We start from the raw sequence: 26,613 nt of genomic DNA, 5'->3' as shown, positions 1-26,613 counted from the left end.
GTGAGCTGAGGCAAAGTTTGAAAGATGAAAAATCAAGCAAAGTTTCATTTTTATGTGTTATATTTAAAGACATAATAAAACAATTAATTCCTTTTTTATTTTTCATTGTTTACTGAAATTAGAAAGAAAAAAATGATTCACGGATTGCAGAGTTCAGACATTCAGCATTATTCATTATTTGAATAATAAACGTTATAGGACACACCTGGGCTACAAAACATAGCTCAGTCTCATGTCCCAATACTTTTTGCTCAAATGAAAACTGGAAGGATTCAAACAAATGTTATATCAGATGTTCAAATCCAGATGTAAATGCCTGCAAATTAATGCTGAACTGTTAAATCACTTGTTGCCTATTCATATTTTTATGTAAAGTCCAAATTGGTTGTCCTACAGCAAAAAACAAGAAATAAAAAAAATGAGCTCACTGTTCCGATACATAAAGGTAATAGCTGCACTATGAGCTTGGATCATTAGAGGGTGATGAAGGTAGCCTGGTTCGAGATGCAGCCTGTTTTCAGTCATAGCATCAGGGGTCGTGATGCACAATGACACGTTGCTTGCCAGGAAAACACTGCAAATTATGACATTGAATTTTTCAGTGAAGCCCAGAGCTTTTATTGGAAATAACTGACACAGACCTAAAAAAATTAATAAAATAAAAAATAAAAAAGCTTTTGCTATCCTCAAAATAACAGAGCTATTCCAGGGGAAATGAATAAAAACATCCGTTCATTTTCTATACTGCTTCTGTTCAGGGTTGCAGGGGAATGGAGCCCATCTTGGTGTACAAACTACACCCTAAAATGGTCACCAGTCAATCACAGGGCACACTGAGTCAGTCAACTATTTACACTGATATTCACAATGTCACTGAATGGGTAACTGAATCCACATGGCTTGAATCAGAGTCAGGTGAATGTACCACTACACTATCAGTGAGCTAACAACATACACATGAAGCAAATTTCAAAGCATGAAAAAGGGATGTTTCGGCTATTCTGTGTAACTGATGAGGAAGGGTAGACTGGACTTCGCAGTCTATCATTGTTACTTCCTTTTAGTTAATCATTTTAAACAATTTACTTAAATTCTTCATCGTTTTCAGTCATTTTTTTATACTGATGGTATTGTTTCATTGACATGATTACGTACTTATTACTTTGTGTAAAGAAGGCTATTCATTTGGTACTGATTAATGCGAAGAGCTACCAGTTAGATACACACTTCTGAAATAAATTTGCTCCAATTACCTTTAATATTGTTGTTAGTGTATGTTTTTATTCATAATCAATTATATTCACATGTGAAGACACTGATCATGTTCAGGAATTCTCATTTTCAACTTGTACAACATTCCTAGAAAATCTGAGTCTCTCATCATTGGTGAGCTATTTCTGCAATTGCGGACTGCTTGTGGTCCTCATTGGCTACCTGGTGACTGAGGGCAACACGTTAGTTACCCCTAGTGTAAATCAACCATTGGTTGCTGCACTGTTGTTTCGTAATTTTAATTATCCCTGGTATATATTGTTTGTATTTTGCACGGTTGTTTTACAGTGGAAGTCAACCCCAATACATTATTTACATTAAGATGTTCTATGCAGCTCTGTTAGTCTAAACACGGCATTCTGATTAATATTACATTTGTGGAATATGAGTTAAGCAGCAAAATATGTAGCAATAGGAACTGCTTTCCTACCCGGATAGTTTAAAGTGAAGCACATAGTGGTGAATTGGTTAAATAAAAGTTCCCTGTGAGCAGGGTAATGTTCAACCATCCAGCTGGTTTGTTTGTTTGTCCAGTCATTTGGAGACAAAACAAGCTGAAACAAAATCCACCCATTTTTATCCATCACAGGGAGTGGCCATTTTGCCACTTGCTGTCGACTGAAAATGACGATCAGTAGGTGCGTTTCCATTACCCTCAGTTTTGCGCAAAAGGCAAGTTGCGCAAAAGCAAGCTGGTAATAGAAACACATGATTTTCAAAAAAACTCAAATATCCCCCCAAAAATGTACGCTCTCACGAGGTAATTTTTGAGACGTGTCGAAATAGAAAAAGTATTTCGCAAAAGCATAATGGAAACTTTTGTGCATTCCCTGTAGTCATGTGATCCCCCCGCACGGTCACGGAGGAAAGGAAGTACGGGCCCACTCGCTTTCATGTTGGAGCTGCCTCCCCAGGGGGAAAACAAGTCTTTTTAAGCACAAAGCGATTTAGCTTTAGGGCCAAGGCCGCCGTTCCATGCACACTCCATATTGTTGCATGAGAAATAGCAGTTTCCCCCGTGCAAAGAGCAATCGAGCGACATACGGCACACGTCGTTGCTGAAATCCGTTCTGTCCATCCGCACCACGCGAGTTATAAGTGCACACACAACACCAACACCAAATGCTCGAACACGCCCAATGAGGGGAGATAGATGTTTTTAAAGTAATTTTAACAACTCCGGGCGTCCGTCTTACTGTAAATATTGTAAGCACCTCCTACAGAACTGCAAAAACTCGCGAGACGGGACATTAGGAAAATTGCACTTCTGAAGCGAAGCACTCTTCAATGGAAACACCTACAAGTCGAAATTGTACTTTATCGAAATAGTACAATATCGCTTTTATTTTTGTGAAACACGCAGCTAATCATGGCTCAGCTTTAGAAAAGAACAGGTGAGCTGGGTTTGGTCATTGCCTGAGCAACTGTGATGTCATTTTCAGTTGACAGCAAGTGGCAAAATGGCCGCCCCTTGAGATGGATAAAAATAGCTGGATTTTGCTTTTAATTAATATTTCACAAACAAATTGTCATGTTTTGGTTCTGTCATGTTTTGGTTTTGGTTCTGTCATGTTCAGTTTCTGCTTTCCTTGTGTGTTTTCCTTGTCTTGTTGATTGTGACCCTGCCCTTCCTTGTGTTGTCCAATCAGTGCCCTCAGCCACTTGTGTCTGGTCCAGGTGTGTCTTGTTGCGTCATTAGTGTTGGTGTATTTAGTCTGCTGTCTCTCCTCTGTCTGTGTTGGTGCATTGTGGTATGTATGTTTGTCCTCATGTCATGCTGCCTGTTTTCTGTTCCCTCCCAAGTTCAAGTTCAAGTTCATGTTTTGTTGCTGTCTGTTTTTTGTTCCCTCTTTTGTTCAAGTTCATGCTTTGTTTTATGTTTTTGAACTTTGGAAACCTTTTTGTTAATAGAAATTAAATCCCTTTTTTTTTGGACTACACCCCTGCCTCCTTGCTCTGCCTTCCCGCATCTGGGTCCTAAAGCCCCCCGTTTTGACACAAATATTAATCAGAATGCCATGTTTAGACTAGACGGGGCAGATACAACATTTTGTAAATAATTTTTTGTGGTTGACTTCCTTCCTCTTCCTCTTTTCATTTTTGGTGTGTATTAACAGTTAACTTTATACACTGTGTGAAGGGTTTCCAAAAGTAACTACAACCTTGTAATTATGCCACAAACGTTTAATTTTACAAACAAAATGGAAGGCATGTGTTTGTAATCATTTTCCTGTCGGCTTTTGTTAAAAATAATTTTAATTTAAAGCTCCCCAATGCAATAAATGTAATTTTGAATTGCTACTGCTACGTGTGGCCGAAAAATGAAACTTCAACACTCCAAAATGCGCCCATGACGTCCGCAGACAGAGGGCGGGAAATTCGAACCTGAATCCAGTCTGAAAACTATTGAGTATTCACTGGGGTAATGAGATGATGATATAATCTAGCGAGTCAGCGCCATTTGTGTGTCTAGTTTATAGCGACTCAGGTGTGCTCCTGTTGTGTTTATACCAATTTTATTTTGTTATTGATAATGTCATACCCAGCTTCCTCTAACGTTGTGTAAAGAAGACTTATGCGGAAGGTCAACAGTCCTTGGAGCGGTACACGTTGAAACTTTATTTGATTAATGGAATCGATTGGATTACAGTACATTATTTGCCGATGTCCGGATTTACGTATATGCTCTGAGATAGGATGGCTCCAGCCCAAAACACGGGCATTTTTGTGTCTTCTGCACGACTACGTGCTGTTGTAAGGTCAAATTATGGTGTACTTTCAGTTTTTATTGGTTGCTATGTACATTTATATATATATAATCATTTGAGAATTAGAGGCCAAGAATGTTGAGTTATTTTGAGACCAAGTTAGTAAAACGCCCTAGCTACAAGCATTAGCATGTTTACTACAACAACATTGTTGACTCATCACTTATTTTCATACACTTTGACTACAATTTCAACTTCTTTGCTGCTGGGAAAGGAAAATAAACACCATGAGGAGGGTATTTGGAGAAATCTCAAAATCAAAACTTTTGACCTTTAACCACCTGATCTATTTTTAGCCAGAACGGGAAAAATATATCACAATCGCATTATGCATCACAAAATGTATGTCAACAGTTTTACAATGCTACCTTAAACAAAATGGTCTGATCACACGTTTTGCTAGACTTTGTCGGTTGGAGATTGTTTCGATTTATACTTGCAATGCATGTGTTTCTTTTCCGGACACTCCGTTCCTTTGTTCGTTCACATTTGACCTATTGCTGCACCCATGAACGGTGCGTGTATACCATTGTGAAGCGGTTAGTGAAAAAAAATGAATAAATGAAAGTAACTTCATAGAAACACGTTTCCTCGGCTTTTGCGTTGACAAACTGGCCCGCTAATGTTTGTTAGCCACACGATGTGGGTTGCCGGGTCGATAGGCATGGTTCAGTGATGGCATGTGAATACTAGACAAGACATAAATGCTCAAATAAAAAGGCTATTATAAAGATATTTTGGGGCAAATTTCTACATTGAGCAGATTTAAGAAAGAAGGGAATGCTGAAAGGAAAGAAGAAAAATCATGCCGATCAACAACCTTCAGGCGCACGCACGCGCACACACACACACAACTAAGTTCTGGTTAAATTCCACTAACAGATTTATTCTCGAAAATCTCCACCACTGTGGGTGACTGAGTACAATCTCAGTACCTTGTATGCGTGCATGTGTGTGTGTGTGTTTTTGTGTATAGTGTGGGGGGTTATAACGGCAGCTGGCTGAAATGAGCCCTGAAATTGAGTGCAGGGAGAAAAAGAGAAGTATGAATTTTGAAGCAGGGTGAAGTTGGAGAGTGAACAAGCACAGCCGCCTCTTCTGCATAAAAATAGGTTAACAAAGCCAACCAAACACCAGATGAGAAAGTGATTTATGGGTATAAATAAATGACAAACATTTCGATTGTACATACATTTTGTCTACAATTCTATATGGGAAGGCTCTTCACACAGTTTTAAAAAATATATTTTCAACTTGTTTTTGCAACCAGAGATTTTAAGGAGCAATTTAAAACAGTGGATGCCGACCAGATATATATATATCCATCTATTTTCTCAACCGCTTAGTCCTCACAAGGGTCGCGGTGGGCGCTGTAGCCTATCCCAGCTGGCTTTGGGCATTAGGCGGGGTACACCCTGAACTGGTTGCCAGCCAATCCAGGTATATATATCCATAATATATATATATATATATATATATATATATATAGTTTTTCAATTACATTTACTTATTTATTAAGGAAACATTGTTTATTTAATGTTTAATTTGAGTTGGGGGGAGAGACAACTCCTAATCATTAAAAGTTCTGCCAGAGGAGTTGAACTTTCTTCTGACAGTGGCCTCTGTTAGACATTCCCAGTAGAATAAAAGTAAAATTTGAAAATGACTTGGAAGATAAAATTAAACAACTGACGGATGAGTACGCAATAAACCCAAATGACCAAATATGGACTGACTTACAAAATACAAAAATACAGTTAGACGATATGCTAACTAAAAAGACAGAGTTTATAATACAACAACTGAGATACAACAACTTTGAATATAATAACAAATCAGGTAAATTTCTTGCAAACCAACTTCAACGCAATCGGGAAAAATCTCTTATAACGGCTATTAAAGGGACAACTGGTGAATGTACACAATCACCAGAAGAAATTAATCAAATTTTTTACAACTATTATCGCAACCTATACTCAGAAACTAACAAACCTAACCCTGAGCATATTGAGGCATTCCTCAGTAGCTTAAATATGCCTCAGTTAACTACTGAATATAAAGATATGTTAGAAGCGCCACTTACTATAAACGAGTTGTACAGTGCTCTAGATAGTATGCCTAATGGCAAGGCACCTGGCCCAGATGGTTATCCGGCTATATTTTTTAAGCACTACTGGTTAATGCTTGCTCCGCTATTCTTAAGAGTAGTAACAGAAATTAAAACTAATGGTTACATACGTCCACACATGAATACAGCAGCAATTAAACTTTTATTAAAGCCAGAAAAAGACCCCACCCTTCCATCAAGTTACCGTCCGATTTCACTAATTAACACTGATATCAAAATTATTACTAAGGCTTTCACATCTAGATTAGAAACAGTAATCTCGACAATTATTCATAGCGACCAAACAGGCTTTATTAAAGATCGTCACTCTACTAATAATATTAGGAGGCTCTTTAACCTTATTAGCATGTCACAGCGGCATGATAAGAAGGCAGTTATTATATCGTTGGATGCAGAAAAAGCTTTTGACAAAGTTAACTGGTCCTTCTCTTTGCTGTTTTAAATAAATTTGGCTTTGGGAAATCATTTATCCACTGGGTGTCAGTATTATATGATTCTCCCAAAGCTACAGTTACTACTAACGGGATTATATCTAAGAGCTTTATTTTACAGAGAGGCACAAGACAGGGATGCCCACTATCCCCTTTATTATTTGCAATATTTATCGAGCCACTTGCAATAGCCATACGCCAGGAAAGAAGGATTCAAGGAATTCACTCTGGGGTAACAGAACATAAAATTAATCTATATGCCGATGATATTTTACTTTATCTAGAAAACCCGGCGATTTCGTTAGGGGAAGTTTTTAACTTAATAACTAAATTCTCACAGTTGTCAGATTATTCTATTAACTGGACAAAATTAACACTTCTACCTATTACAGAAAATTCATGGAACCCTGCAAGCCAGGACCCACATTACTCATTTCCTATAGGTAATTTAAAATACTTAGGCATAAAAATCTCACCTAAATTAACTGATTTAATTCATTTAAATTTTTCTCCACTTCTGGATCACATTCATAGTGACTTGGAACGCTGGAATAATCTTCCTATTTCTTTAATAGGACGAATAGCCACCGTTAAAATGAAAGTTTTACCTAAAATAAACTATTTTTTCTCAATGATTCCATTTAAACCTACGGCTAAATGGTTCCAGTTGTTGGACTCAGCCGTTACAAAATTTTACTGGAAAAAAAAAAAGCAAAGATTAGTCTATCTACTCTTCAGAAAAGTAAATCCAAAGGTGGCCTAGAGGCACCAAATTTTATGTACTACTATATAGCTAACCAGCTACAATATATCGTTCTATGGGCACAACCCAACAGAGATACTAACTGTTGGCTGGAACTAGAACAGAAGGATTGTAATAACCTCAGACTTCTAGATTTACTCTTTATTACAACATCGATTAAGCGACATAATTGTTTTAAAAACCCAATGATCTCCGCCACCCTGACTGCTTGGTGGAAGGCATTAGAAATTACAAAAGCCCAAGTGAAGCCCTGTGGGCTTTCTCCCCTATGGCATAACCCTGACTTTCGAATTAACAACCAAACGTTTTATTTAGGTGTGTGGGAGCAGAAAGGAATCACACATCTTCACCATCTCTTCTCAGATAATATGTTTATATCATATACATCTTTGCTCCAAAAATACAAAATAACAAACGGAAATTTTTTACATTATCTGCAAGTTAAAAATATGATAAAGAAACAAATTCCAACACTTCAGGGTACGCTCCAACCGCCTGGCTTAGCTAAAGATATTACCAAGCTTTCTCCGACAACAACAAAAAAACTTTCAAAAATATATAAGTTACTTTCATATACGGATAAAATGTCTTTACCCATCTTAAAATGGGAGACAGACTTGTCTATAGCTCCGGAATCTGACTTTTGGATTCAAGTTTGTGAAAATGCATTTAAAATGACAAAACACACAAATTTACAACTTATCCAATACAAAATAATCCATAGAACATACATTACTCAATATATGATGAAGAAAATGGGCCTCTCCGACTCCGACATTTGTCTCCAGTGTTTACAAAACACTACAGACACTTATTTTCATGCTTTATGGTTATGCACCCCGGTTATGTATTTCTGGACTAAAGTCTTAGAAAAACTTTCCGCTATCTTGGACTATAGGATACCTTTATCTCCAAACTTGTGTTTGCTAGGTGACCTAACAACAACTGACCTACCACATAAACAATTTCAATCTACACTTGTAGCCCTTACTATCGCTAAAAAAACAATTCTTGTTAACTGGAAAAATAAACAAACTCTGAATATCGACCAATGGTCTAACCTCCTCATAAATCACATTTTAATGGAAAAAATATCTGCCTCAAATAAAAAACAAATATCAAAATTCATAGAAATATGGTCTACGTATATAGAATATTTTAACCTAATTCTGGTTATTTAATTCTGCCTGTTAGCGAGAGCCACCACATCGTGATAACTTACATTGATGTCTCTGCATTTGGCAGTTTGTTACTAATGGTTGTGTTTTTATAGTCAGGAACCCAGTTGCTGCCAACAGGATCGAACAGATTCACCTCCAATGGGCACTAAAGGCTAATATTCGGATTCACTGCATGCCAGCGGACTAACTCTACAGGTGCTGTCCCCCCTGGCTGGGCGTGGGCGGGTCTGCCCCTCTGTTGGCTGCTGGGTGGCAGCTGCGTCTTGGTCGTTCCCTGGGTCTCGTGGTGGGTGCTGTGTTGCGGGGCTCTCCCTGGTGTCCGGGGCGGCGCCGCCCCGGCGCGGTCCATCGCTCTGGGTCCGGCGACGCGGGTCGGGGCCTGTGGGCCGCCGGGGTGCCCCGTGGTTCCCTCTCCCCTCCCCCTTCCTCCCCCTTGCTTCCTCTCCCTCTTCGCCTCTCCCCGCCCGTCCTCCGCCTCCCTGTCCCTTCTCCCTCGTCGCCCTTCCTCCTCCTCTCCCCCTCTCTCTGCGGCCCTGCTGCTGCCTCCTGCCCTTCCTGTCGTCTCCTTCCCCCGTCCCCTCCCCCTCCCCTGTCCGCCCTCCTCCCCCTCCCCTAGGCCGGGGGTTCCGTCCGTGGCCCGGGTCTCGGCGCTCCAGGGGCCGGGAGAGTGGGCGGGATTGGTGTTGTGCCCGCCCCGCTCCGGTGGGCCTCCGGGCACTTCGGGCGGGCCCCGGTATCCGGGGGGCAAGCCCCGCCGGGGTCCCGGTGGGGCGGGTGGGGGTTTTGGTGGGCGGGTGCGCCTCCCCCCCCCCGCCCTCTTAACTCACTGCACTAGTTTTGCACAATACATTTTAGGGCACATAACACACTTTGGGGGGGAGTTGGGTGGGGTGGAGACACCGGGATATCATTTCCCTCTGCTCCGGTTCACCTGCCCCCAATTTTAATGCACCACACACACACACTTATGTATATACACTGGGTGGGGTCACACACACGGTTTAGGGGTAGAGTTCGCCAGTCGGCGAGCTGGCGAACTTAGTAACAGGGTTAGTTTTTCACTTAGATCGTTGGGGTGACGACCGGGGCCTCTCCCCGCTGGGCCTGGGGTTCGGGGATGCCACCCGTCCTCCGGTGCCCCCATCTCCCCTTCTGCCCCTGGTGTTCCGTCCCTCCGCGTGGTGGGGTGGGCGCGGGTGCCCTCTCCGCTCCGCTGCCCGGCCCCCTCTTCGGCGCGGATGCCTGGGTGCGGTGTGTCCCCGGGGTCTGGGGTCGGGGGCTGGGGGGCTGTCGGTTGGTGGGGGTGGGGGCGGGGGGCGGGGGCGGCTTGGTTGGTGGGGGGGTGGTGGGGGGGTGCCGGGGTGGGGGGTGCTGGGGTGGGGAGGGTGTCTGGGGATTTGGGGACCTGGGGGCGGTTGGGGCTGGGTTGGGGTGGGTGGTGGGGGTGGGGGGGGCGGGGGGGAGCGGGGGTTGGGGGCCGGTGGGGTGCCTGGTGGGCCTGCAGTGCCCCGTCCTGCTGCGTTGGGTTGGGGGCGCGGGCCGCGTTGGGGTGGGGGGCGCTCCTGCTCCGGGGTTTGCTCTCCGGCCGGTGGCCCCTGCGGGGCCCGGGGGTCGTCCTTTGGCGCGGCCGCGGCCTGGGGGGCCCTGAGGTGTTGCGCTTGCTCTGTCCTGGCGGGGGTCGACGGCTCCCCTCTTTGGTGGAGATTTTCATGCATGCTAGATCCACCACACCAGCATCTATCGAGACTCAGACACAATCCTCAGTTTCTCCTTTGGGCCCTTGAGGTTTCCCTGATTTGTTGGAGTTTGGATGTCTTTGGGGTTGGTGAAGGTTAGTGGCCCGGTGGGTGGTGTCTGGTCGGTGCTGGGCTTCGCTTTTCTTTCTTTTCTTTGGTCCCCCTTCGGTTCTCCTGGCGGCCCCACGACTCTGGCTGGATTTTGAAGTGTTCGGTTTAGGTGAACGGTATGGGAATTCTTATTTATTTATTTATTTTTTTTTCTCACGCACGCACGCACACACACACACACGCACGCACACACGCGCACGCACACACGCACACGCACGCACACACGCACAAACACACATACAAAAAAAAAAAGGGAGAACAATGATGATGACATTTCAAATGATCAATACTGAGATCTCCCAGAAAAAAAAAAAAAAAAAAAAAATGACATTCCCAGTAGACTCTTACAATACGTTTGGCTCTGCCAGGTCAGGCCAGCAACTTCCCCCACCTTCGGCGCCAACACATCACCAGGTGGTGATCAGTTTACAGCTTCACCCCTCTTTTCACCTGCGTGTCCAATGCAAATTCGATGACACGACCACATGGTCGATCACCAATTTGCGGCATATATTGATTGCTTTTCTTAAATAACAAAAAATAAAAACAATGTAACACTTTTTGACGGTCTAGACCTCTCAGTGGAAACTCCCTTAAAGATCACACAGACAGCAATAACAATATAAATGCAGAGTAGCTTGTAGAAAGTCAACATATTGATGGAAAAATAGGAGGTTATTTGTATAGTGTGTGTGTTTATGTAGTTGTCTGTGTGTGGAGGTGGTGTGTGCAAGTGTGTGCATACGTGCATCTGTTCTGTATTCAGACATACTGCAGTGTTATGTTAACATTCATTCAGACTCTTTTCATGCTCTTCTTCTGTTTGTGTCTGTCTATTATATTGCTTACTCATCCATTCCTGGCCGAGACACTTTACTTCCTACTCTGAGCCTTCTCGGCTGTCTGGCGGATTTGCCGAGAAGGAACAAATCCACCCTTCACACCCTGCAGTCCCCTCTCACAGTACCGTGAGGAGCTGTGTTAACACTCCTCACTCGTCAGAGTCGTCTAGCCTGTCCATTCTTGTTGTGTCCCATTATCAAGTTATATTTAGAAATTCAATTATGTGTCCCTTTTACCTCGGTCCTATTACCTCAAACACCTTCTCTCCCATATAACCTTTCACTTACTTTCTCTTCTTTTAATTTCTTGATCTCTTCGTCCTTCTGCTTTGAGGTGTCACGTACAGATGAAATTAAGCAACATTTTCAAGTACTTTGATCCCAGTAGCAAATTGGATTTCAATCAGTTAATGATGCAGAAGAGATTTGCAGTCCCTGGGTTGTTTAATGTCAGTTTTATCTTTAAATGCTTCATTTGGTTTGTGTGTGTGTGTGTGTGTTCTTCCCCAAACAATTATCCATCCATTCATTTTCTGTACTGCTTGTCCTCATTGGGGTCATGGGCGAGCCGGAGCCTATCCTAAACAGCAAAATCGCCAGTGTTATATTAACACCGAGAGTGTTAAATCCAACACTAGAAAAGTGTTTATATGTGTCCACACTGATGAGTGTAAATATTCCACTTTTCAAAGTGTTTCTTTTTCCACACTTAACCAGTGACACTCCAACACTGTATAGTGTTAAAAATCTACACAAGTAAACACTGAATAGTGTTGAAAGTACTCTACACTAGTGTCAGTGTTAAACATTTAATTCTGCCAAACTACACTCAACTCTGGTGTTTAACTTTAAACACTTATGAGGGAATTGCACTGGTGTTAGTGTTAAAAATTTAACTCTAACTACACTTTCTCTGGTAAATGTTACTTCATTTACAGACCATTTTTCCTCCTTACAAGGCCCTCAAAGTGCTTTACATATTGACTACTGATTATACGGCATCAGGAGCAACTGGGGGGTCAGTATCTTTTTCAAGGATACTTGACATAGTCACACTGGCCTGGGACTGAAACCACGCTAGATCACTCTACCACTGATCCACACCGCTCCGACAACATCAACTGGATGTATGGCTATTGAAATGTCGACAGAGCGCTGGAAAATTTGTCCTTCACCGGAAATGAGGGTTTGGTCAATTCTCAAGGTAGTGCAATTCAAGTTACACCCAACATCCACCCCAACACTCAGGATATTTACTCTGACAGTGTAACTTTTTATTCTAACAGTGTTAAAATAACACTGTTTACTGCATATATGATTGAACACTGGAAATGTAACACTGACCGTTTTGGTGTGTACCTGGCAAGAGGCAGAGTCTGGTCTGGTCTCCAGCGGGGCAAAGGGCACACATGGAAAAAACAACAAGATAATTTGTGACCCGCTCCGGCAAAAGAGTCTGCATGTCGGCAAGATTAGTTTTGAGATTATGACAAAAATAGATTGTTTGGACAATTTGATTTTGAAATTTCTCCACAAATCATAACATCTACACCATCGTAACATTTTCATTTTCTATATGTGTCCAAAAGCATTTGAGACATAACATCCATGATAAGTTACCAATAGATTTACTTGTCACAGACCACACCAAATGGCAAATAATCCTTTAATTCACACAAAATCAAATCAATTATTAAATCAAATTTCCCACTGCGGTAATATGACTTAATTTGAACAAAAAAATATCACAGGGAACAACAATAAAATAACCTACCTTTGGCTGATAACTCAGAGGATGAATTGTAAGCTTAATGTGATCTTCAAAGTTGAGGCTGATTTCAAGGTCAAACTTCCAAAACTTCTATAGGGTTCCAATTTTGGATGACATCCTTATCTGCTATTGGAATTGACTTTCCAGTGATTTATTAACAGTTCCTGAAAATGTTTATCTCTTTCCTAAGGTATTGGTTGCAATGGACATTTTAAAGATGCATGGAACAAAACTTTAAACCAGTTTTTCCTCAAAACTAGGGATTTCAACCTGGCAACATAAAAAATGCTGTAACTTTCTCAATGTTTGAGGTATGCCCATGTACTATATACCATTTTAAAGGGAATTAAGTGTATAATTTGAATATATCAATATATCATATATATCTCATATATCTCTTGATTTTATTTTGACACTACATGGACATATTTAGAGTCATGTAAAGATATTTACATTGAAAAATATAAGTGTGTGTGTATGTTGGGGATTGTTCTCAGTATCAAAATTGCTATTTACTGACAAATGAAGTGCACAATTTTTCTATTGTATACAGAAATCTCCTATTTCTAATGTTGGCTTTATTTTTAGGGCAATCACTTTAATACATTGCTTCTAAAATATATACAAAATTATTGTAGCACATTAATTTAATTAATTAATTAATTAATTCTTTTTTTACTTTGGTAAGTATTAGATTGCTTGAAACATTGTCATTATATGACATACAATTCAGGGTCGGATAAATACTTTTTCAGTATTGTTTAGGGACTACACTATGGTATTTTAAGCCCTTCCACAGTTAACTATAGGCATATAATGATGAAATCTTACCTTTAACACAATCGCGATGTAATTTCTTGAGTTATTTTGGTGGCTATTTTTCTTACCCGGAAGTCAAGCGCTCGGTTCAGTAAAACCCCGCCTCTCCCCTGTGGCTGCCGCGCTCCTCTCATGACGTCGTCTGCTTCACGCAACGCCCACGAAACATACAGATAGGTTTTAAGACGATTTTTAAAATGGACTCTAAATTTCACGGGCTGCTAGATCTCTGCGTTTGGTCTCGCAAGCTATCAATTCTTGAATAAACATTTGAAACAAAAACAGGTCCTTGCCGCAAGAAATCGTGGAAGAGGAGGGGAGCAAAGAGGTTAGAGGAAAGAAGGAGGAGGGGGAAAAAAGCACCACAGCGGGTGCTTATGGGGTGAGCACACTATCCATTACACCATCCATTTATGTAAATTCATCAGCGCAAATGTTTTACTTGTAGTTTACACCAGTGTCAGCCAATGGATTTTAAGACAGCCAATTGTCATTTCATTGCACTTTGGCATTGCAAATGTGAAGAATAATAGATTGCTTTGAATTAATTTGGAAAGAATGTTTATTGATAAAGGCTACTTTTGTCATTTTCCCATGGAGGGAGGTCTGAGAGAAAGTGGGCGTGCGTTTAGTCCGCAGTAGCGGTGGAGGGGTGGGGCCACACGCAATGATGTCAAACCGTGCCAACTGCTCGTTTTCTCAGATTGGCAGGGGCTGGTGCTTGGAGAGCAGAATAACCTAGAATTTCTCATACAGGGGAGAATGGAGGAAAACACAACTTTGGTCATGTTTTTGGTGAGGAATTAGCATTTTAACATGGCTAAAAGCTCCAGAAAGTAGATATTTCATGTTGCAGTCCCTTTAATTGAAATTTTCATCATCATCATCATCATCATGTGTACTGACTTACATGATATCCATCCTATAATTGTAATCCTAATAGAAGCCATTCCCAGTGTTGGAATGAAGGATTCTTACCATTTGCGTGTTCATGCCGTTGATTAATAAAACATACCATGAGGGTATCGGTTTGATTGAAATAGATGTATTATGCATTCCTTAACAAATGTAGCCACAAGGGGGCACAAGCCAGTGTCTTCTTGTGCCGGTCCCAAGCCCGGATAAATGCACAGGGTTGTGTCAGGAAGGGCATCTGACGTAAAAACTTTGGCCAAATCAAACATGCGAATCAAATATATGACTTCCATACCGGATCGGTCGAGGCTCGGGTTAACAACAAAATTGCAAAATCGGTACTGTTGACCTACTGGACTATTGTTGGTCAAAGAAGGAGAGAAGGAAGGTGTGTCCGTAGTAGGAAAGAGAAGAGGAACACCAAGAGTCTAGGACTGAGAGTAGGGACTTTAAATGTTGGAACTATGACAGGAAAAGGTAGAGAGCTGGTTGACACGATGCAGAGGAGGAAGGTGGACATATTTTGTGTTCAGGAGACCAGGTGAAAAGGGAGCAAAGCTAGAAGTTTAGGAGCAGAGTTCAATTTATTCTAACATGGTGTAGATAGGAAGAGAAATGGAGTAGGAGTTATCGTGAAGGAGGAATTTGTTAGGAACGTCCTGGAGGTAAAAAGAGTGTCAGATAGAGTAATGAGCCTGAAGCTAGGAATCAAAGGTGTGATGATCAATGTTGTTAGTGGGTATCCGCCACAGATAGGATGTGAGCTGGAGGAGAAGGAAAACTTTTGGTTGGACCTTGATGAAATGAAGCAGAGCATCCCTAGAAGTGAGAGAGTTGTCATTGGTGCAGACTTCAATGGACACATTGGTGCAGGAAACAAAGGTGATGAGGAGGTGATGGGCAAGTTTGGTATCCAGGAGAAGAACGCAGAAGGAAAGATGGTGGTTTACTTTGCAAAAAGAATGCAAATGGCTGTCGTGAATACTTTCTTCCAGAAGAAGCAGGAACATAGGGTGACCTACAATAATGGAGGTAAGAGTACACAGGTAGACTACATCTTGGGTAGAAGGTGTAATCTGAAGGAGATCAGCGACTGCAAAGTAGTGGTAGGTGAGAGTGGAGCCAGACAGCATAGGATGGTAGTGTGTAAGATGACTCTGGTGGTGAGGAAGACAAAGATGGCAAAGGCAGAGCAGAGGACGAAATGGTGGAAGGCTGAATAAGGAAGAGTATTGTATGACTTTCAGGAAGGAGTTGAGACTCTGGATGGTCAGGAGGTGCTTCCAGATGACTGGACAACTACAGCAAATGTGGTGTGTCATCTGGAAGGAAATTAAATAAGGAAACTTGGTGGTGGAGTAAGGAGGTGAAGAAGTGCATCCAGAGAAAGAGGTTAGCTCAGAAGAAGTGGGACACTGAGATGACCGAAGAAAGTAGGCAGGATTATATGGAAATGCAGCTTAAGGTGAAAGTAGAAGTGGCCAGACAAGGGGTTTACGATGACTTGTATGCTAGGTTGGATAGTAAGGAGGGAAAGACTGATCTATACAGGTTGGCAAGGCAAAGAGACAGAGATTGGAAGGGTGTGCAACAGGTTGGTGTAATAAAAGATAGGGATGGAAGTGTGTTGACAGATGCCAGTAGTGTGATGGGAAGATGGAAAGAGTACTTTGAAGAGTTGATGAATGAGGAAAATCAGAGAGAACGAAGAGTAGAAGAGGTGACTGTTGTGGACCAGGAAGTAGCAAAGATTAGTAAGGATGATGTGAGAAGGGCATTGAAGATGATGAAGTGTGGAAAGGCACTTGGTCCTGATGATATACCTTTGGAGGAATGGAAGTGTCTAGGAGAGGTAGCAGTAGAATTTCTGACTAGGTTATTCAACATGATCTTAGACAGTGAGAAGATGCCTGAGGAATGGAGAAGTGTGCTGGTGCCCATTTTTAAGAACAAGGGAGACGTGCAGAGTTGTGGCAACTACTGAGGAATAAGCCACACAATGAAGCTATGGGAAAGAGTAGTTAGCTAGACTGAGGTGAACATTTGTGAGCAGCAGTATGGTTTCATGCCCACCAAAATTTTTTTTTAAAAAAAGTACCACAGATGCAGTATTTCCTTTGAGGATGTTGATAGAGAAGTACAGAGAAGGTCAGAAGGAGCTGCATTGTGTCTTTGTAGATCTGGAGAAAGCTTATGACAGAGGGCCCAGAGAGGAACTGTGGTTTTGTATGAGGAAGTCTGGAGTGGCAGAGAAGTATGTTCAAGTGGTTCAGGACATGTATGAGGACTGTAAGACAGTGGTGAGGTGTACTGTAGGTGTGACGGAGGAGTTCAAAGTAGAAGTGGGACTACATCAGGGATCAGCTCTGAGCCCCTTATTGTTTGCTTTGGTAATGGACAGGATGACAGATGAGGTTAGACAGGAATCTCCATGTACTGTGATGACATTGCGATCTGTAGTGAGAGCAGGGAACAGGTGGAGGAGAAGCTAGGGGTGTGGAGGTTTGCTCTGGAAAGGAGGGGGATGAAGGTTAGTTGTAGCAAGATGGGATATCTGTGTGTGAATGGGAGGGACTCAAGTGAAAGAGTGAGGTTACAGAGAGAAGAGAGCAAGAAGGTGGAGGAGTTTAAGTATTTAGGGTCAACAGTCCAGAGCAATGGAGAGTGTAGAAAATAAGTGATGAAGCGTGTGCAGGCAGGCTGGAACGGGTGGAGAAATGTGTCAGGTGTGATGTGTGATAGAAGAGTTTCAGCTAAAATGAGAGGAAAGGTTTATAAAACTGTGGTGAGACCAGCAATGTTGTTTGATCTGGAGACAGTGCCACTGATGAAAAGACAGGAGGCATAGCTGAAGGTGGCAGAGATGAAGATGCTGAGGTTCTCTTTGGGAGTGACCAGGATGGATAGAATCAGGAATGAGTACATCAGAGGGACAGCACATGTTAGAGGCTTTGGAGAGAAAGTCAGAGAGGCCAGACTGAGATGGTTTGGACATGTCCAGAGGAGAGATAGTGAGTATATTGGCAGAAGGATGCTAAGTTTCCAAATGCCAGGCAGAAGGTTAGAGGAAGACCAAAGAGGAGGTTTATGGATGTAGTTAAAGAGGACATGAAGGTAGTTGGTGTGAGAGCAGAGGATGCAGAGAACAGGGTTAAATGGAGGCAACTGATTCGCTGTGGCGACCCCTGAAGGTAAACGCAGAAAGGAAAAGAAGATTATGCATTCCATAACAATTTAAATCAGGTCCCAGGTGTCTTAATAAAAGGTGTCTGACATACTTCAGTTAAAATACACCAAGGATAGAGAATTACAGAGCACTTCACATCCACTTTTGAACACTTTGGATCCCTAGAGGACACAGCACCGTTTGCATTTTCCTTCCATGCTTAATTGGTGAGCCGGCTCTGCTGCAAGGTGTCCAATGTGAGAAAGACTTTCAATTACGATGGCAACGTAGCAGTAGTAGGGAGTGGCCAACTTGTTGAGTCCAGAATCTAAAAAGGAGAGTGCTAACATTGAATGCTAAAGCCTGTGATATCAATATATAACATTTTGGTTAAAAGGGCTGGCTTTCTTGTCAAACAAGTCAACACAAAACGCACTGACAACTTTAGATTTGCTAGCTTAACATGATCGTAAGCACACAGCTCAAAGTAGTATTTACCGATCCATATCAGTGGGCTCAAGTGTTGACAGCCATATCTGTTAGCAAGGTAAGAGAACTTTTCTTGCACCAAAAAAATAAGTGAATGAACATCGGAAATGCCAATTAACTCTTTCACTGCCAGACGTTTTCAGAAACGGGTTGTCCCCACTGCCAGCCGATTTAAGCATTTTGAGTGATCTTTCAAGGTCCACAGAAAATGTTGTGTTTGGACTATGGAAACACACATACTACCAAATGAAAGTTTGGACTCTCATCTTTCATCAGAAAAAAAGTTTGTTTCTAGCTTATTCCGTTCTTCAGTAATCAACAATAGAAAATGGTAACTTTCACCGAAATTCTCTGTTTTGAAACAAAAAGCGGAGAAAAACGGCTTTTTGTGAAACGATGTTATTTCATGCACTCTAGTGAATTCTACACTTCTTTTTGTCCATGAATGATGCCACAAACACTTAAATAGTGCTTTACTTCTATAAAACAGTACCACCAACAATGAAAAAGTCTTTTTTTTATAGCAAAAGAACAGTATTTACATAGAAAACAGTAACAATTTGACAAACTATTTAGAAAGGTGTACAACTGTGCATGTGTGATTATTTACAATTGTGTGGATGTTTGAACTACATCAATTTTACTTTTGTGTGGTAAACAGTATAACACTCGCCTGCGTGCAAGGGGACACTGCAAGATTTGCACCACAGCTTTGTCTCACTGCGAATTCAGCTCTGCTCTCGGTGAGGGGAATGCGTTAGGCTGCCAGCCTGCTTCATGCCAGCCAGATTTTTGGGGATCTGCAAATATACATTTCAATATCATATAATATTCATTTTAGATCAGTGTGATGCAATATATATATAGATATAAATATATATATTTACGTTTTTTCTTGGATCCACTGGTTGATGGACCTTTATTCTGCTCACTCTGAGGAGCGTCACTGAGCTGCAGCTGAAAGAAATATATACAATTACAATAATATCGAAAAAGCGTTTTCTTTTGTTGTTGCGGTGTATTGAAAACACTTTTTTTTATACCTCTCTTTGTCGTCTTTGCAGTGGGACGTCGCTGTGAGCACGATCCACGCTCTATGAATTGCACATTCACGTTACACGAGGTGCTAGCAGCGTGCCTGAAAAGTATCTCATAGCAAGTTTGTGCTTACCTTCGACGTCTTCTGCGGATGAAATACTGTCCGAATCACTTTCTCCGTGGTCAGATTGTACCCACTCCTCCGAAGAATATCCATCAGACTCAGGATACTCTTCGTCGTTTTCCGGCGCTAGCACCGCTAGCCTCCGAGGCCTTAAAACGTGGTCGAAGCTGCCGCCGCGTCAACGCTGCAACTTCGGCATCAACCTCCTTGTCGCCATCATCATCATCATCATCATCACCTTCGTCGGATTTAACGTCCTCGCGTGCAGAAGTGCTCGGACGTGCACGACGTTTTCCGGCGCTAGCACCGCTAGCCTCTGAGGCCTTAGGACGTGAATGAAGCTGCCGCCGCGTCAACGCTGCAGCTTTGGCGTCAACCTCTTTGTTACCATCATCATCACGGTCGTCATAAAGGTGCACTTTAGCACTGGTTGATGCTTCTCCTTTTTCAAAAAATCGATCAAGCGTGAGCTGCTTCTTACCGACGGTCGCCATTTTTCCTTTCTCTTCCATTCTCATCTCCTCCACGACGCTCTAGATCCGCCTCCCTTTTATACTACTGACGCCTCCCCTATCTTGTCAAAAGAGAGTCACTGTTGCCATCTAGGGGCCAATAATAGTCATTAGGCACAAGAGGCCTCTTTGAAACTTTCACCACAGCTCCGGAAGGCTTGGCCACACCCGTTTAAAAAAACAAACAAAAAAAACTTAGATGACGTCTTCAAACGTCATTGGCAGTGCTCCGTAGGTTTTTACTTGACGTCTTTAAACGTCAGTGGCAGTGAAAGAGTTAAATTACTATGCAGATAATATTTTAAATTTTTAGTATCGATACGAGCAAATTACATAGCACATAATACTTGTGTATAAAAGAAAAACAGCTTTTGAAGGGTCATGGGTGGTAGTAAGACTTAAAAAAATTGCCAGGTGCCGAATCGCGATTATGCGGGGGTCCACGCCACGGTAAAGGTAGCATAAGCAGAAAAAAAAGGCACGGAAGAGGATTAAATGCGAATGAAGTCTCAATCATATGTAGATTAAAGAAAGGTCTGAGTTCCACTACATGGTTCAAGAGACACATTTAGTTTTTTTTTTCTTAAAAAAAAATCCGTTCAGGTATGCATCGTGGTGACATAAGCAGAAAAAACAAACACATGACTAGATCAGATCCATATAGATTAAAATCAGATATAAAATGGATATGTCAGTGATGAAGTGAAAATCAAGCCATGCATAAAAATGTGCTGGTCAAAGATGCTGTTCAATGTTGTCACTTGTGTTCCAGTGTGTACTTGTTTACCTTCATTTCATAGCATGTGCACATGCTAAATGTAAGCACAGTATCAACAGATATTAGTAACTTTAAAGTGGATTTAAATGGACTGTTAAAATGGACTTGGGTGTTTAAGACCTACAATGAACATCCAGCCATGATTTTGAATGTCATTCTTGTCTTTAACGTCACCTTTAAGCAACTATACACTATATGAGATGTTAAATTTAATTAATAATCAATGAGGATTAATCTATTTTATGTATGTTTCATTTAAAATATTTAATATCTTCTAACAATCTACTGTATAAATGCAAGAATCTCTGCCACAATTTTTTCTTGTCTGGGCTCTTCTTTACCATTCTTCTTCTTCCTCCTTTTTCTTCCTTCTTGTCTCTTCCATGTCTTTTATGTTCCTGATTTGTTTTTCTCATCCATTATTTTATCTTTTTACGTTTGCTTTGCCACTTCCTTGCTGCTCCTCTCCTCCATTTCCTGCTGTGGTCCTCTCCCTTGTCTTTCCCGCATCTCGTCCCTCCCTCTCCCCTGGATGAACTGTTCACAGAAGCCTTACCCACTCAGAATAGACCTGTCCACACACCTCCTCCTCCCCGCCCGCCTCCTGCTCCGCCTGCTCCTCCTGGCACCCCTTTGACTTACTCCTCCTCCTCTGATCCCCCACCAGTGTCCCCCAGCCCAGGCGTTGCCCTCCCCTCTGCCCCCCGTGACTTGGTCCCTGTCCTAGTGTCCAGCCGATTTGTCCGACTCAGCTGGCGGCCCCCAGAGGACACTGGAGGATCTATACAGACTTATGGCGTTTATTACTCCCAAGATAGCATTGAAAGGTAAGACTGCTTTATTTGTCTTGATTCTTTTTGTCTTTTTGTCCAACATTTGTAACTTCCAGCCAGGGCTATTTAGCATACTGTACATCTCATAAAAACTTATATACAGCAAATACAATCACATTTATTTTTGCTTCCATCTGCCAAGAACTTTTTGCTCTGTTGCTGAACTCAAAGATCTACACTTTTTACTCAACAAAAGGTCTCTTTCTCTCAACTATCATTCACACGCGATGTCTAAATTGTTGACCCACTTTTCTTTATTGGCTGTGCGCAGTTGCTGGGTCTTAGCAGTAACTACAGCTGTTATGTATGCCAATCTCACTGGGTATCATGTCCAGAGGTATGCTGAAAAATTTTCAGTTTCTAACATGGGGCCATGTAATTATCATACTGGAACATGAATGGCTAATTAAGTCTACACAAATGAGAATTCTTCTGCATTGTATGAAGCAAATATATATATATATATAAATAATTTGCCTTCATTGCACTTCTTTTGTGAATTTTTTCAACCTAAATAAACAAGATTTTAACCATTATCATGCAGCAAACATAAAACAACAAACAAAACAAATTATTTTTAAAGTACAATACTGTATGTGTTCAGCAATCTACTGCAAAGATGAGATGTTAAGTCACGTGACGACACATGATCAAAACACAGCAGGGGAACAGGGAGAGTGGGAGCAAGTCTGCCTATGCCTGTTCTGCTCTGACACAGAAGTGGAGTGTGCGGTGACATACCTGTTATCTGTTTGGCCAAACAGCAGTGCATAAAAGAGCCAAACTGTAACTTAACTACTAGATCAATATTATAGTGCCAGTATCGATCTGATATCGATACTGACTTGGTATCGATAATATCGATATTTGGATCGATCCGCCCACCACTAAGTCTTAGCGCTGTAGGTTCAACTCATTGAAAAATGAGGAGCACAGACAAAAGTGCAAATTTTTTTGTTTATGGTTTAATTATTTCTTAAATAACACTTTGCCCCCAATATAAGTAAGTACGTAAATTATCCTGTTTTGTATATTGCATGTTTCTTTAAAGGGAACATGTATGATGGGAAATCCAATGTACAGCATAGGATGAAGGTTGCAGCAGTGTCTAAAGTGTTTTCCATGACTCTGAGTTTCTAACTTGAGGTATCCAACAACTATAGTATTGCAGCCGTGTCTGCTCTTTGCAGAGATAGCAAAATCAGCCCAAACAATCTGTGGACAGCTCTTGCGAATTGATAAGCTCTCGCCCTTCAACAAATGTATGTGAGATTGGATACATTTGGTGTGGAAGAACTCGATTGCCCCACACATATCCCTGACCTCTGGAACAGATAATGAAAAAATTGTGAACCAAGCCCCATCATTAATAACCTCTGACTGATTTCAACACTGAAATCAAGCCATTATGACTGCAAATGTTAAATTTTCCCTCTGTAAATAGAATGAAAAATAAACTAGAATTCTGAGAACCCATGTCTGTATAGACACATAATTGTAGGTGTTGTACTATCACTTTGCCAGTGAGATAAAGGATGCAAGTTCATGCTTATGTTGCCAGAGATTAAACTAAATCTGTTGTTTTAATTTGCCAAGAGCAGAGCTATCAATACTGTGCCCAGATGATTTCACCCTGGGGCCTATTTTAATGCTGATTTCCCACCATCTTTGTTCAAAAGAGCATTAAAGGGAGGCTTGTGCTATAGCTGTGATCCTTGAGGAGAATTTAACAGCTTAAATTAATTGGGCGCTAATAAGTAAGTGCAGACTGCAAATGAAAAGGTAATCAACGTTTTAGTATCAATGGTTACACCTTCCTGATTTGGAGTTGGTGGGCAGTGATTTCAGCAGGGATGGACAAACTTTGTGAGAAATAATCCAAGGATGTGGGGCCACTTTGAAAACTTTAATTTAACATGTGGAATATGCAGTAACCAGTGTTACATTTTCAGATACAGTGGCACCTTGGAGTTTGAACACAATTCGTTCCTGTGAAGTGTTCAAAGTCCAAATTGTTCAACCTCCGAAAAAATTGTTCCCATAGGAAATAATGTAAATGCAATTAATCTGTTCCCAAGCTCCAAAAAACTGAAAACTCCTATTTTAATTTATATGTATGTAAAAAACATGTACAGTATTTAAACAATTAAAAAAAATACCTTAGCTTTTTTGTTGTGGTGCAATGGCCTCAGTGTATGAAAAATGCTATGTTAATGAATGCATGCTTTAGTTCAGTGCTGAGTTAGAGTTATTTTACATTGGGCATATTGTTAGACTACCAAGGGGTCCTTGTGCGCTGTTTAGCATCAGGCACGTTGAGTCCCTTGGCCAGTATTTACGGAAGTAGTTAGGAGATAATCTCCTTCCAAAATCCACTATGGTTTATAGCACTGTACGTTTGTCTTTTCTGCCACTGGCACTGCTGTTTTTCTTTGGGCCCATGTCAAAGAAATTTGTCGTGGAAAAATCCAAATGCACTCGCGAATGTACGGAGCACCTCTGGGAGTATTCACGATCTGACTGGAAATGAGCAGCACTTCGTCTCCACTAGCGCACGTGAGCATTCGGCATCGCTCGGCATCGCTCGGCATCGCTCGGCATCGCTCGGCATCGCTCGGCATCGCTCGGCATCGCTCGGCATCGCTCGGCATCGCTCGGCATCGCTCGGCATCGCTCGGCATCGCTCGGCATCGCTCGGCTACCCATTCAAGGTACGTTCGGCTTTGCTTCGTTTGCTTGGGTGTTCAAACTCCGAGAATGAGGTCAAAACTTCGAGGCATTTTTTTACTCCGATTTTTTGGTTGAAGTCCGATTTGCACGAGTTCCGAGACGTTCAAACTCCAAGGTTCCACTGTATATGGATGGATGTGTAAATGGATAGTGTCAGGTCTTTAGCTCATTACACATTTTTCCTGTACAAATAATGGGAGGACTTGATTTTAACCCACGTAAAAACTAAATAAATACTTCAACAACAAAAATATCGCTAAAGTTTTAAAGTATATAAAACTTTTGAAAATTTATTTTGAAAATAATTGAAATGTTAGGGTATCTTTGTTTTTAAAAACAAGACCCCCCCCCCCCCCCCAAAAAAAAAAGTTCCCAGCAGTTTGGCTCTGATGCAGTGTCAAAATAACCCAGTTTTAAATTTAACTCTTATCGGCCGTCAGAATTTTAAAACAGGCAGATGCCAGTTTGCTTCAAAATGCTAAATATAATCGGCCGATAATCTATCTTTGCTATGCACGCTGTTTTTGCACGACCTATGGAGACTGACAAAACCATTTCAACACGCTGATTGGCTAAATCATATGCTTAGTTTTTTTCGTACATATTTTAAGTTTATTTTGTGATGTGCGGGATTAAAATGCAAAAATAATGCTTCAAAATGCAGGCAACGGTGGTAATACAAAATTAATAAAAAATCTGCAAAATACTGGGGACCGCACACCTGGAACTCATGATGTATCACTGTATTTTTAAGGGTGGTGTTGTAGAATGGATTTAGAGTGTTTCTGTTTTGGCATCATACTCATATATCATCACCCTTTTAAAATAATTGTCTTAAGTCTTTTATTTTTTAGCAAAAATAAATATTATTTTGCCTAAATCATCTCTTTGTGATGCAAATAGTTACATTTTTTGTGTTTCCTGAAAAATCGGAAAAAAATTGACTTTTGAGATTATTTTAAGAAGGCGTCATAATGGTATATCTACGGTTTAAACCATTGATATTATAGGCACATTATTAAAAAAAAATTAGGGGGCTGTCTATACTTAAAGTTTTTTGCTGTTTGCATTAGTGCTCGGTCCATATACTCCGGGGAATAATAATTTACTGTACAGACAGTGAAAATAATCTTTGGTACTACTGGCTTTCCTATTTTATTGAGTTTTGCTGGTTAAAAAAGTACTTGCATCTGTGCAATGGTGTTGAAAGTGTATGAACACCGTTTGAAAGCTGCTGAAAGAAATAAGTGATAGTCTAAGTGTTGTATACTAACGGTATGTCAGAGACGGTACTTATATCCCTTCATTAAGTGATAGTCTAAGTGTTGTATACTAACGGTATGTCAGAGACGGTACTTACTGTATATCCCTTCATTAAAGCTCTGCTGCACACAGCAGCTCTGAACGTTTAGTAGAAACCCTCTGGGTGACATTGGCAAGTCCCCTGCTGATGTTAAATGGTAACCTCTGACAGTTGGAGCTCCAGCTGAATGCTTTTCACATCCAGGCTTTTAAGCTTTGTTACCTGAGGGACTGAGCAGCCTGCAGCATTTTAGGAATCTGAGTGTTAGGGTGGACTGAAGAACCTTTGAGTTTTCACTATGAAACATCACAAAATCTGTCAGTCGTAAAGACTTGGCAGACACTTTGGTCAGTACTACTAAATTGCATAAAAGAATAGGGCAGTGAGAGAGAGAGAGTGTGCGTGCGTGTGTGTGTGCGAGAGAGAGAGAGCAAGAGCTATAGTTAATCAAAATGAAATTCACAACTAAATGAGAACAGAGAGATAGAAGATGAGAAATATTTGCAAAAAATATAAAATTTCTTAAGAAAAATAACTTATTTTGTGCTAAAAATAGCTTGTATCAGTCAGTCTATTCAGGCACTGTGTGGTCTGCCTTTCACCTAAAGTCAGAGGGGATAGGCCCCAGCTCCCATCAACAGGATAAGCAGGATAGAAAATGGATGGATGGATGGCGCTAAATCAATACATTCTGATGATGATTAAAATTTAGTTTTAGGTGTATATTATAACGTCCGTGATATTTAATAAGGTCATCCAAAATCATGTGGTCTTTCCTATGGACCCCTCCACATGTTACTTTTTACCTTCACCTTTTCAGCAGTAATGAGAGGGATGTGGTAGGTCAAAGCTTTCAACCAGCAGATATGTTCTGGGCAGGATTTTGACAAGTGCAATTCCGAG

The 26,613-nt window shown here is 41.3% G+C and overlaps 1 protein-coding gene and 1 long non-coding RNA gene across 4 annotated transcripts in view; one reads left to right on the top strand and one right to left on the bottom strand.

Moving 5' to 3' along the window:
• dcc (DCC netrin 1 receptor) overlaps window positions 1-26,613 on the top strand; it is a 360,471-nt gene that overhangs the window by 184,907 nt on the left and 148,951 nt on the right. For 2 of the 3 annotated variants that reach the window (XR_013296680.1, XM_077586110.1), the window contains exon 8: window positions 21,392-21,671. Coding sequence is in view for 2 of the 3 variants with exons in the window: in XM_077586110.1 (XP_077442236.1) it covers window positions 21,392-21,671 (280 nt within the window). In the remaining variant the exon portion in view is untranslated. The remainder of the gene's footprint in view (window positions 1-21,391; window positions 21,672-26,613) is intronic. The other variant, XM_077586111.1, reaches the window with a different exon arrangement.
• Window positions 19,110-20,207, bottom strand: LOC144034171 (uncharacterized). Its single transcript, XR_013288173.1, has 4 exons — window positions 19,564-20,207; window positions 19,436-19,486; window positions 19,280-19,349; window positions 19,110-19,192 (listed from the first exon to the last, which is right to left on the bottom strand). It is a non-coding gene; the product is annotated as an uncharacterized LOC144034171 (long non-coding RNA).

This window comes from Vanacampus margaritifer, chromosome 14, assembly GCF_051991255.1.
Source record: "Vanacampus margaritifer isolate UIUO_Vmar chromosome 14, RoL_Vmar_1.0, whole genome shotgun sequence".
NCBI classification, from domain to species: Eukaryota; Metazoa; Chordata; class Actinopteri; order Syngnathiformes; family Syngnathidae; genus Vanacampus; species Vanacampus margaritifer.
This window is presented reverse-complemented; position numbering and strand designations above follow the sequence as displayed.